Below are 12,955 nucleotides of genomic sequence, written 5' to 3'. Positions count from 1 at the left end.
AATTGGTGTCATTCAAATATGAGCCAATGGTTTATATTTCTTTAAGATAGTATTATTAAAGCTTTAGCACAACAGTTTCTGTGAATAAAATTAGTCATGCTCATGCTGGCCAAACTGCAAATACTGCAATGCCGTGGTACTTGTAGCCATAAAAATGATTAACAGCTAGCGCATACAGCATTTTGCTATTTTACATAGGTGTATGTCATTTTTGCACCACACTACACTGCTATAAATTTTTGCAGCCCCAACATTACCAATACACATACTCTCATTTAGCAATATATTTTTTTTCAGATTCCTTTTTCTCCAACTGTTTCAGCGTTCCATAGACTGCAAAAGATGTAAGCATTCCTGGTATGACAAATCATTACTTTGCTACATCATATTCCTTCTTATAGTGGAATCCTTCCTGCTTAGGTTCTTCCTCGGAACATTTAATTTAAACGTTGCAATACACCAGATTTGCAACAAACTATGTGTAAAAAATATGTAATATACTGTCATCTAACAGATGGGTGAATCTGTTTTCTACTCTTCCCTTTGTCAGCTGTCTGCTATAACAGCATTATAGTTAACTTCATCAAGCCAGAGAGACAAATCATTAGAGCCTTTATTTAAAAAAATAATAATTTACTTGAGGGAAAGGAGAGTATTGGAGTTCCCAGCAACTCTTGGCAAGCAAAGCAACAAAAGAGCAAAGCAAATATCTTTAAGATTCAACTAGTTTTTCAAACAATGTTCTCTTCTAGAGTTTTCAAAATGGATGCTCTCGGACATTCCCGTTTAAGATGCATTGCAGATGAACTATTTTATTCAGGAATATACTCCTCTAAACCACATGCTAATCCCATATAAACCCAACCCTTTATTTTTTTCTACATCATCATCTAGAATTTCATTTGTGCAGAAACTGGGATTCAAAGTTACAATGTTTTCAAACCTCTGCAGCACCCACACGGAGAGGAAGCAAGTACATCACACTGGTTATATTTTATTCCTCTATAATTATTATTTGCATTCTGGTAGTACCCATACTGTGCTGGCACCCTTCACAGACATATGCATACACATTGTAGTTCCTGCCCCCCAAAACATCATTGTTTTATTCCTATGCACTGTAATTACAAATGGACCTTTATTTTTTTTTTATTATTAGAATCCTCCTGAGCTGGATAAAAGAAGACCCAGAACAGCTCCTGCTTTTGATTTTACAAAGTCAAAACCCCATGTTCAAGGTTGTGCAAAACTACCTCTGGTTTTATCCCATCTCTGAGACTCCTTAGATTCGGAGCTATCTGGCTGCTCCAGGATGCTGAAGATATGATGTGATCCAAAGGGGGGAAAAGATTATTCTTATCACAAATCCCAGGGCAGATTGATGCACTGACAGGCCTGCCTCTCTATTAGTCTAAGATGCTGCTTTCCTTTATTTCAATCGCAGCAGCACCTGACTTGAACTACAAAGCGTGCCCTTGCCGAGTCTGACCCCGTCCTGGGAGAGGAGACCTACTGGCCAGTGGGAGACACGGGGACAGAGGCCTGGGCTAGCTGGGTGCTGTACTAGCCTTTGGGAAACAGCGGCTGCATTGGCAGCTTTGTCGGGGTCCGATCGCCGCTGGCCCAGCCGCGCCCCACCGAGCCCTATGTGCGGTGGCTCCGGGGGGGCAGCCCGGGGACAGCGAGGAGATGGACAAGCGGGGGCATCACGTTCCTCCGCAGTGTTTGGTCACCTGGCTCCCACCATCAGCCCGCTCCGAGTCCCAGCCTGCTGGACTGATTCCCCTCGGAGACAGCGCGGGATGAGCAGCAGCGGCCCCTCCAGGGGTCACGTCAGGCTGAAACTCTCGGGAAATGCCTGGCCACCCCGCCCAGGAGAGCCCGGCTGCCCGGGGGAAACCGCTCGGCTGCACGACGCGACTGTATGTGAGCATCAATCCAGCCCCAGACCAGTATCCCCTCCCCCTGCCGGGAGCGGAGCGCTCCCGACTCAGCAGCGCGGCACTGGCTTGCGCGCCCGCGCAGCCCTGCCCCGCACCGTCCCGGGGACGTCTGCGCTGAGCCACGCGGAGGGCTCGCTCCAGCTGCCCGCGCGCACCCAGCCGGGGTCCGAGCGCTGGTTAGGCGGGGCGGGCCCGGCCCGGCCCGGGGCGCTCCAGGAGACAGGGTCGGTCGGGGATAGCGCCAGCTCCGCACACAGCCATTGTGACGCCTCCCGCCGCCGGTGTCCTTCAGCGGCAGGGAGCCGGTGGTAGCGCACTCCCTGGCGGGGCACGTCTGCCCCAGAGCCACGCTCGTGCCCGGCCCCTTGCTGCCGAGGCTGAGGTGAGCGCCAGCCCCAGGCGCATTCCCGGGGAGGTTTCCTGCATTGCGGAGGGGCTGGTCCGTGCCCGGCCGGCCGGCAGGGGCTTCCCCGCTGCAGGCACAAGGGAACGCGGCTCCTCTTACCTGCGGTGCCGCCCTCCGTCTCGGACATGGCTGGAGCCGCCTCTCGCCCCTCTCCGTCCTGCAGCCAGAGCCCAGCAGCCGCACGCGGGGCGCCCCTCACTCTGCAGCCTGAGCCATCGCGGCTGCGGCGTCCTCCTCAGCAGGCTGGAGCCCAGACGAGGCTTCGCTCCTTCCTCCCTCCCTCCCCCACCCTCGTAGCGCCTTCCCACAGATGGTGCAGGGAGCCAGAGGGACGGCGCAGCGTTTGACCCCTGTGCTTTCCTGCGGGCTGCAGGGCTACGACTGCTCAGATTGCTGCAGAGCCCCTCCCCTGCAAGCGTGCGCTCGCCCTCCGCTTCCCCCTCAAACGGGGTACCCCAGGCTGCAACTGACAGAATCGCTTGTGGAGCTGCTACAGGACGGAGACGCTCGGGGGAGGGATCCAGCCTAGCTTTGAATGTGTGTTTCGTTGTCATTGCTATCGCTGTCGGTGCGCCAATGAAGCTGACAGCGTCATGAGGCTACTTCTACACTAAGCGCCCTGCACATGGCTGAGTGGTTGGAAACCGAAGCATGCTGCTTATAGCATGGGCTGGCCTTTGTGCACAGAAAAACAACAAAACTGCAATAGGGAGTTGGAGCCAGGGCAAACGTCATTTGCAAAAGATGTACTGGGTATGTGGCTTTGCATTTTCTGTGACAAACAGCATTGCCAGCCCTGAACGTTCAAACATCATGAGATTTTTAAAAAAGAATGTATTTGCTTTCGGGCTTTCAGGCCTTTAGCATGCACTCGAGACATCTTCAAACTCTTCTCCACAGCCATAAGGGCTAGAAAGTTTCATTAGGAAAATCTAAAAGTAAGCCAAGAAACTCAAATAAACACAAACTTCCTCATGGATAGACTTTACAACCTATACATCAAGTAATCACATCACTCCATGAGCTGGGGATTCAAAAAAATCATCAAATATTTCATGCCTCATGCTAAAATCATGAGTTGTCAACATTGGATAAGAGTCCCTTAAAAGCAAGAAAATAAAATGAGGCCTAATTTCCTACCATGAAAAATAAACCTTTTAGTAGAAGAAAAAGTTCTCCTGAAACTCCATTAGCCTGATCCTCCAGTACCTTGTGTCCTGTGTGGTTATTCACACCCATAGAAAGTAAATCCAAAGTGGGTGTTAATGTTACCAGTTCTGATCGTACAGCAATTACATCTACTTGGCACTGGTATAAATGACCACACAAGATGCAAGGCAATGCAGAAACAGGTCCCCGGACCTTGGGTTTAGAGAGTGGGATCTGTAGAAACACTTTAGCCATTGGCTTATCTCTCCGCCTACTGACTTTAGGTCAATGACTGAATGCTTACAAAAATTCCACCCAGAGTTTCTACTGAATGATCTTCCCGTTAAAGCTGCCCCTCAGAGAAGGCAGGGTCCTTGTGAAACCCCAGAAGACAGAGCATCCTTAGGCAAACCGCACATATGGCAGGACACCTAGCAGCATGCCTGCTCCTTTCTGCTGCCAGGTCTTCCATACCTCCCCTGTAGCACGATTGTCACAGGAGCCTTCATGCCATTAGCTCTGAGCCCTGTGGCTATGCACTGTCCCCTCTGTGAAGGAGGAGCTGTGGCAGAAGATTTACAGATTTACAATAAACATGTGCATCTGACAGTTATTATATTGATGTGCCCTTTATAAGCACCTAGAAAGACAGACTTCAGTCTAAAAATCCACTGTGTGGCTAGGGGAGAATGCAGTGCAGTTACTGCTCCCGACCCTGCCGCCTCCTCCTCTGCAAGTCAACCATAAAAAGGAGCTTCCTGCACTGGCAGGAAGAAGAGAGGGAAGGAAGCATGCAGTATTCTCTCCTGAGCAAAGAATTGGAGCTAAAGAGTGTCTCATCCCAATACTTATACTAACCATCAGCTGACACTCTTGCAGAAGCCCCAACTGCTCCAGGTTCACATAAGGATCTCCCAGGGAGGTGAGTAACTATGCCACAGAGCTGCAGCTTCCCTCCCCCTTTCCTCTGCTCCACTCATGCAGCAGAGGAGAACATCTGGCCTTTAGTCTGCTTTAATTATATATTTAGAGTCTGGCTCAAAATTTGAACTGTTATTAATCAGCATAGGAAATAGGAAACAAAACAACTTTCATTTAATATTATGGTTTCCTGACAAGCTAAAAATTTCACATACAATTAAATACACTTTAACTGCAACTGATCTGTGGCTTTACAATTATGTATTTAAATAACAAACAAAAATCTGGCATTGCAGGGAAAATATGACATACAAGCAAGTTTTCCTGTTTTTCTTTATCTTTGAAGCAACCAAAATGCCCACATAAAAATAGCATTTGCTAGATACAAACATCTTTTTGAATGTCAAGGCAGTGACTACATTACTCAATATCCTGCCAGGTTGCCTAAGTTACAGACTCAGTTGTAGGTGTTGTGAGTAATGCGGAAAGAGCATATCCGAATGTGTGTAGCAACTGGGTATAAAAATCAAATCTTTTTCTTGTACACTTAGCATCACTGTTAAAAATCTAATGAGTTGAACCATGTCAAGAAATCTACTTCAGCTAAAATATATGTCCCCAGTCCAGAGAAAAAAGCGTACACAAGACTGTGGCACCTTACTTTTTCTTGAGGCTTTATCAATAGAGAAAACTAGGTTATAGAAAAATAAAGGGGTGGAGGAAGGATCTTTTCCCTTTGCCATTTCTCTCCCTCGTGAACAAATAAAAAGAAACATTTTGCATGGTGGAATTAACTTCCACAGAAGGTCACTGAGCCTGATTTGGGGCTGGGAAGGTTTCTTTTCTTTTTTTTTTTTTCTTTTCTTTAGGAGGTCTGTCATTTTTATGGTCGTTTTGACATGCTGTTTAGAATTTGTGGTTTTAATGGCTGAGATTCTGATAAGCACAACCAGAAATTCTAAATAAATAAATACAAACACAAAGATAAATATTGTGAATTGATTTCTAAAAAGACTGGTTAACTATATGACCAGCAATAGCCTCTGTAGTTATGAAGTCTCAAATAAGGTAACCACCTTATGCCCTGATGCATGGGATTTGATCACTGCATGGGAAGAAATTCTTACCCTCTCCAGTACAGTACTGCACCAATTGCTGTGTGTTTTATGGGGGAGCAGAGATGGGGAGGGCAGGAGAGGAAAGATTTGTTTCCTCCGGAAGCATCAGGTATTGGCCATTCTCAGAAGCATGATTCAGACTTGATGGACCATTGGTATTTCCAGTGCATCCATCAGCATAGAATCTAAGCACCAAATCCTGTAATTACAATTTACAGCTATCTGATCATAACTGATGCATCATCAACCTAATAATAGCTAGGCATGTGGGCTATGTTCCATCTCTGGTCCCTACTTGGAACTGGGACTTAGTACATCATTTTTTTCACATTTACATAGCACCTTTCATCCCAAATGATCCCAAAGCACTATGCAAACTTAAATGGATACATAAATCAATTAATTCATCCATACTGATATGTACCTACCTCTGGGGTGAAACACAGCAACTGTTCTCACAGCACACAGTAACTCTACACAGCACTTCAGGGCAGAGAGTGAAGAATATTCTACCAGCAGAATGCATTTAATGGAGCTGGATTATAAATGACCGATTCCAACTCAATACCCATTTCTCAGTCAGTCAGAAATGTTAATCAATCTAATCTTCAACAATGTGCCTGCTGCATCAAGCCAGTTTTAAGTGACAGATTTTAGGGCATGCTTATACTAGCCTTTTGTGTCCCCAGTTTTTCACCATTACTGCCATCAGTTCAGTTCCACTGATGGTAGCAATGGTGAGTGCACTAGTACAGCCAGGGTTCCAGGTGGCTGCTGACATTTTATGCCCTGTGTGATTTGACCCTGCTTACAGCATGTCTATCTGACATCATGCTTACATCATTAGGATGCCACGGCCTTATTTAAGCCAACACTCCCACGGTTGCTAACACTGGTGGAGCTGAACTGGTGGTAGCACTTGTGAGAAATTTCAAGCAAAAGAGCCAATTGCAGGCAAGACTTCAGACTGGGGCTAGCCTAGGAAAGTCATTGACGGTGGACCCAACCCTGTGAGGCCTCGGCACAGGAGAGATGACACTAAAACAAGAGGGACTTGGATTCATTGGCAGAAATGAATAAGAGTAATAACAACTCTTTCTAAATTATTACTTTAACAAGTGCTGTCAGTCTCTCACTCAAACACTAATGGCCATACACAACCCGCTATCCACACACACAACTCCTGTTAGCATCAACTGAAATTGCCTGTGCAAATCAAAGGCAGTATATAGCCCTTTTAGTGTTTGTGACAGCAAGACTGACAGAAGTTATTACAGTCAAACACTAAGGGCCATATAATACCCTGAAGTCTACCACACAGCTCCTGTGGGTGTCAGTTGATTATATAAAGCCCTAAAAATAGACTGAATTTAAAGGAAAGTTCCATACATTAAACCTGTCGAAAGTAATGACAGCATGACAATTCCTGACCTAGGGCATTGTCTACCTGCTCCCCTGGTATTTTGTAAGCAATGGATTCACAGTCCAAAGAGCTGTCACCGTACACTTTCTGGAACATATGACACATTCTCTGTCTGATTTTTTGGTTGGATTTTCACAACTATTATTTCAAATTCCCCATACTTTATGCTGACTGTAGATACTCTTCCCAGATCTCAAGACTTTTAAAATTCCCTCAGTTCCTCTTGGTTCACGTACCAATCTCCTCCTCCTCCTAATATGTCTCTCCCCAAGAACAAGTAGGCATTGGAAAATCTTCTCCATTCCTAAAACCATTTCTTTTTATTGCTACTTGGTCCTTTGCAAAAGGTAAGAAAGCCTTGAATGAAAAGACTAAGTGGGCACATTGAGGCGGATGAGTGGTTTCTCCAAGAGGAGTATGTTCCTCTTACCCCTTTCTCCAATGTCCGTCTGTTTTATAAAGTTACCTATCCCTGTGGTATCAGAGTGTGTGTATGAAAGACGTACAATTCTTTATTCTTGGCACAGATTAACAGAGTAGGCTTTAGAGCAAATCTACTATGTTGAAGATATTACGAGAGTGTTTCCAGTGCTCATATGATACAGACTTCAACAGCACAGACCTTCTGTCAAAAGGTTTATTCATTTTTAGGGAAATATTTTCAAAGGCACAAATGGTAACTAGGTGACTAACTTCCATTGCTTTTTCACTTTTTAATTTTCCTTTTTTCCACTCTGTAACTTTTCAAAATGGCTCCAACTTTGAAAAAGTTGCAGTGGCCAAAGGAAAAAATGATCACACTGCAACTTTCCCAACCTGTAGTTTTTCCAATATTGAGTTATTATTATGTATTAATTGTATTGTGGAGCACCTAGAAGCCCTAGTCATGGACTCATTGTGCTAGGTGCTGTACAAACACAGAACAAAAAGATGGTTCCTGTCCCAAAGAGCTTACAATCATGCTGTACCTGTTCAGTGGGAAAAAAATGGCTTTCAATCAAATCCAGTGCCTTTTGCCACCACTAACATTACTGAAAAAATTAAAAGAATTGGTGATAAGGGTGCAGTTTACACGCATTTTATAACTTACTGTGAGCACATTATTCTATGAGCATACACACCCTATTGTATATATATAGTGAAAAATTCAAGAGACGTTTCATATTATCTTTAAAAGGTCAACTTAATTTTGCCTCTGCAATGACTTCTTTTATAGCACATTTCTTATTGTAGCTCCTAACCGAAACAAAGCTGCGTATGTGCAGAGCACAATAGATAAACATAGTTTTGTTTACAGGATATGTAAGATGCCCAAGAATTTGTATGCTGATTATAGCAGGGCTAAGCTCTGCAGCTCCCATTGAACTCCTCAGGTGTTATGAGTGCTCAACACCTTTGAAAATTAGGCCACTAGACAGATAGGGCCAGATTCTGGCACCCTTACTCCCTATGGCCTCTATTCAGGAAAACTCTCAAGCTTGTGCTTAAGTGCTGTGCTGAATAGGGGGTATTGTGCTGTATTTTCGTCTGCAAATAGTCTCACTGATTTGAATAAGACTACTCAATTTGTAAAGTACTACCCGATGTAAGTAAGAGCAGCAGAATCTGGTCCTTTAAAAATATCCCCAGCAAGGAGTGACTTTAAAAAGGTAACAGTGGGTGGTGTTGGGGGGGGGGAGAGGATTCAGAAACTGAGCAACATCAACAAACATTTAGTCACACAGTTGTCATCACAGAAATACATAAAGCACCAGACTCTATCTAAGCATGTTTTCCGTGGTTCAGTTAAATACCAGAACAAAAAGCAGCAATGCTGCAAGTTAATCAGCACATGATGCTCAAAAAAAAAATTAAATAAAACTGGAAAATCTGCAACTTGGAGGATATAAAATTTCCACAAATTGAATAATCTCAGAGAAAAATATTGTCCCAGATTTAGTTCCCAAGAACTGTTTTCCAAAGGCATGTGTCTGGTTGCATTTTTTCAGATCATCTGAGAAGATGTGTTTAGAATACGCAAAAACAGTAGAAGAATGTATCCCACCGGAGCCTCAAGATTAATAGAGGATAAAAGAGAATAGTATATCATAGCCTTATAGTGTGCATTTCAAAGGTCATTAGATTTCAGCTTCCCTGTCTCTGTATCACTGAATGAGTAGGAGGCAAGATAGATATCACAGTGAGATACACATTTTGTGTGGAGGAATAAAATAAGCTCAGAAGTCAACTGAAAAAGCAGCAAGTGACATTCAATGGTGGTATTGGCAAGTAAGTGAAACAAAATTATTAATTTTAAAACAAGGTATTTACACCATATAGTGAATCTTGCACCTCTGACCAAAGCTTGACCAAATCGGTTAATAAATGGAGGTGGTCTTCTAACAAAAGTAGGTGTGTATTTGATGATGCTTAATAAGGGTGGCCCTTTGTATAGTTTTCACTGTAGTTAAACTAGTAATAAAACATATTTGTAACTAGTTTAGAAGCTCTGATACAGGGTTTCTATATTGTCATTCTAAGAAGGGATATTACTTTTTAGCAAGGTGGTTGCCCCAAGTACTAAACTTAGAAATGACACTTATAATTAAACATGGGTCTGAGTCACCACTGTTACTCTGGTTTTAAGATGGTGGAATGGGGTCCCCCTGGCAAAAAAAAAAAAAAAAAAAAAATGGAGCAGTGCAGAGGTGAATCAAACCTTTATTCTCAAATAGAATTCGGTGTTTATTTCTTATTTGAATTGTATTTCACCATCCGTTGGGCTAAGCAAAAGGTATAGCTTTTCTCATAAGGATGAACTACAAATTTGGGTTTCTCAGAGCAAGGAGTTTCATGGGATAAATAAGATTACTCCTGCATCAAAAAATTAAAAATTCTGTGCACAATATTTTTAAAATTCTGCAAAATTCTGCATATTTTATTTGTCAAAATAACACAATTTAATCACACCAGTTTCAATTATCTTGAGTCATTTATTTCAAAATACCTGTCAGCAAGTATGTCTGTAACAATACAGACAACAAAAAAGATTCAGAAAATGTTTTTTGACAAATAGATTCCTTCCTAGGCATACAGAATTAATACAGAACTGAGTAATAATTAATTTAAACTACAATATAGAACCATATTTCCCGCACACACACACACACACCAGAGGCAGTGTAAAGGCTCGGGGGAGTCAGGGGTAATGGAAGAGCTAAGAGAGAGGGAAATAATTGCTGGGAAGGAGCCTGGGTGTGAACTTGGAGGACTGTTGGGTATGGGTGGGGAAAAAAGTATGGAATAGGTTTTTTGTGGGGCGGGGAGGGACTGTTAGGGAGCTTCCCCATGCAGACCCTGGCTGACCCCTAGCCTCTCCCATTCAGTCAGGCATACGTGTCCCTCCACCCCCACTCAGACACCCACTCCCCATCCCTATGTAGCTCTGCACCCCCTCCCCCATCACCATGTGGCCCTGCACCTCCACTCCCATTCAGCCCTTACCCCAGTCTGTCCTCCCCCACTAGTCCTTATGAGTACCTGTCTGACCTCACCCAGCACCCCACGCTGTCTGTCTCCCCATATCCCTGTCTGCTGACATGGCCCGCTGTGAAGAAGGCTCTTTCTCTTCCCTAGCTGTCTGGGAGCTGCTGCTGTGTTCTATTGCCATTGCTATTGTTCTATACCTGCAGGAGATGATCTAAGTTTACTTGGTCCTGCCTCAGCACAGGGTGCTAGACTTGATTACCTCTTGAGGTGCCTACCAGCCCTACATTTCTATGATTACCTCTGAGGGAAAGAGAAGAGCTATTGGACCAAGTCTTGCTCTCATTTACACTGGTGAAAATCCAGAGTAATTCTATGGACCACACCAGTAACATGCAAACAGAACTTTAGTTAAACCAGTGCAATATAAGTCTCTCTTATGGTGGTTTTGTTTACCTCTTTAGTGCATAGACAAGCCCTATATTAACTGGTGATGAGCAACACTCCATACTACACTGAAGGATACACCTCCCCCATTTGAATTCTGAATCACTGAATTCCCCAAGTGTCTGACTTAAAAGATGGAGAGTAATACTCTTTCATGTGGAAAGAAAATACACCAGTAAGATCCAAAGTCTGATAGTGCTCATTGAAAAGAGCACTGAATAAGGAGAGGGAATTTATAATGAATTCTACTGACCTCCAACATACATTTGGCAGCATCAATAGGGCTTTAACTCTGGGAATTCTTATAGTTTATAGATGGAGATAGAGACTAATCAACCAAAAGCCAGTACCCAGGTCAGAAACAGAGCTGAACAAATATTGCAAAGACGTATTTGTGAACATTAATCTGGCTACAGACTATAAGTTGGCATCAACAGGCTTTGCATCGTTTTAGATTTATTTTCTATGAACATTCATGCCTGTGATTTGTGTTTGTAAGAATGTTTTTAGAATGCAAAAGTGTAAGCTGTTTGTGGAACGTTATTCACACAAAGGTTTGAGACAACTGTATTCAGATAAAAAGTGTCATTTATCCAGTCAGGGAGTGGAAATATTGCCATGTGACTAAAGTGACCTATCACACACCATGAATCAGGAAAAACAAAATAGAGACTACTCTAATAGCAGAAGTGAATATTTGGGACTGAAATATGTTCACACAAAGTATTCAAACAATTTCAAATAATGAACAGATTTGTAAAAATCCAAGTTATGGACAATTTGCTAACAGATATAGGGCTAAAATCATCTGTAAATTAATAATTACAAATAATTTGCTCAACGCTATTCCGAAGTACTGAAATGGATAGTGTATTGATGATTGTTACCAGGGTTCCTCCAAAGTCCTTAACATGTAGCTTTGTCTTCATTTCCGATGACCACACATTTCCTCTCCCAAAATCCTCCCTCCCCCGACACTGACTCCAATTTCAAGAAGTCCAAAATAAACTTTGCAACTTTGTTTAATATCTAAATTTCTCACACTCTAGGTGCCAGCCCTTGAGACCATCTAGTAGTTTTTTTCTCCCTCGAGCACAATCTTTTCATTGAATTGGCATTTCATCAGAGACAGAAGACTCCATCACTAACTCCAATGGTCTGCCATTCTGAAATAAAAGACGGTTACTCACCGTTGTAACTGTTGTTCTTCGAGATGTGTTGCTCATATCCATTCCATTAGGTGTGCGCGCGCCGCGTGCACGATCGTCGGAAGATTTTTACCCTAGCAACACCGGCGGGTCGGCTGTGGAGCCCCCTAGAGTGGCGCCTTCATGGCGCTGAATATATACCCCAGCCGACCCGGCGCCCCCTCAGTTCCTTCTTGCCGGCTACTCCGACAGTGGGGACGGGGGGCGGGTTTGGAATGGATATGAGCAACACATCTCGAAGAACAACAGTTACAACGGTGAGTAACCGTCTTTTCTTCTTCGAGTGCTTGCTCATATCCATTCCATTAGGTGACTCCCAAGCCCAACTTAGGTGGTGGGGTCGGAGTGAGACATTGCTGTGTGCAAAACCGCTGATCCGAAGGCAGCATCGTCCCTGGACTGCTGCACTAGTGCATAGTGAGCTGTAAACGTGTGGACTGATGACCAAACCGCCGCTCTACAAATGTCCTGGATCGGAACATGTGCCAGGAAAGCAGTCGAGGAGGCTTGGGCCCTCGTGGAGTGAGCGGTGAGGTGCGGTGCTGAGACACCTGCCAGGTCATAGCAAGTCCGGATGCAAGACGTAATCCAGGAGGATAGGCGTTGTGAGGAGACCGGTGAACCTTTCATTCGGTCGGCCACTGCAACGAAGAGTTGCGTCGTCTTTCTAAAGTGCTTTGTGCGGTCAATATAGAAGGCCAGGGCCCTTCGTACGTCCAGGGAATGCAAACGTTGGTCCTGGCGAGTGGCATGTGGTTTGGGATAAAAGACCGGGAGAAATATGTCCTGGTTGATATGAAAAGGAGAAACCACCTTAGGGAGAAAGGCAGGATGTGGACGAAGCTGCACTTTATCCTTATGGAAAACTGTATAAG

At 44.0% G+C, this 12,955-nt stretch overlaps 1 protein-coding gene across 1 annotated transcript in view; it reads right to left on the bottom strand.

Moving 5' to 3' along the window:
• Positions 1-2,844, bottom strand: part of HSPA12A (heat shock protein family A (Hsp70) member 12A) — an 80,286-nt gene extending 77,442 nt beyond the window's left edge. The window contains exon 1 of the mRNA XM_034775837.1: positions 2,449-2,844. Coding sequence (XP_034631728.1) covers positions 2,449-2,476 — 28 coding nt within the window. The 5' untranslated portion in view covers positions 2,477-2,844. The remainder of the gene's footprint in view (positions 1-2,448) is intronic.
• Between the last annotated feature and the right edge of the window lie 10,111 nt (positions 2,845-12,955).

The sequence above is a fragment of the Trachemys scripta genome, chromosome 7 (assembly GCF_013100865.1).
Source record: "Trachemys scripta elegans isolate TJP31775 chromosome 7, CAS_Tse_1.0, whole genome shotgun sequence".
In the NCBI taxonomy this organism is placed as follows: Eukaryota; Metazoa; Chordata; order Testudines; family Emydidae; genus Trachemys; species Trachemys scripta.
Note: the sequence above shows the minus strand (reverse complement) of the source record. Positions and strands in the feature narration are given on the sequence as shown.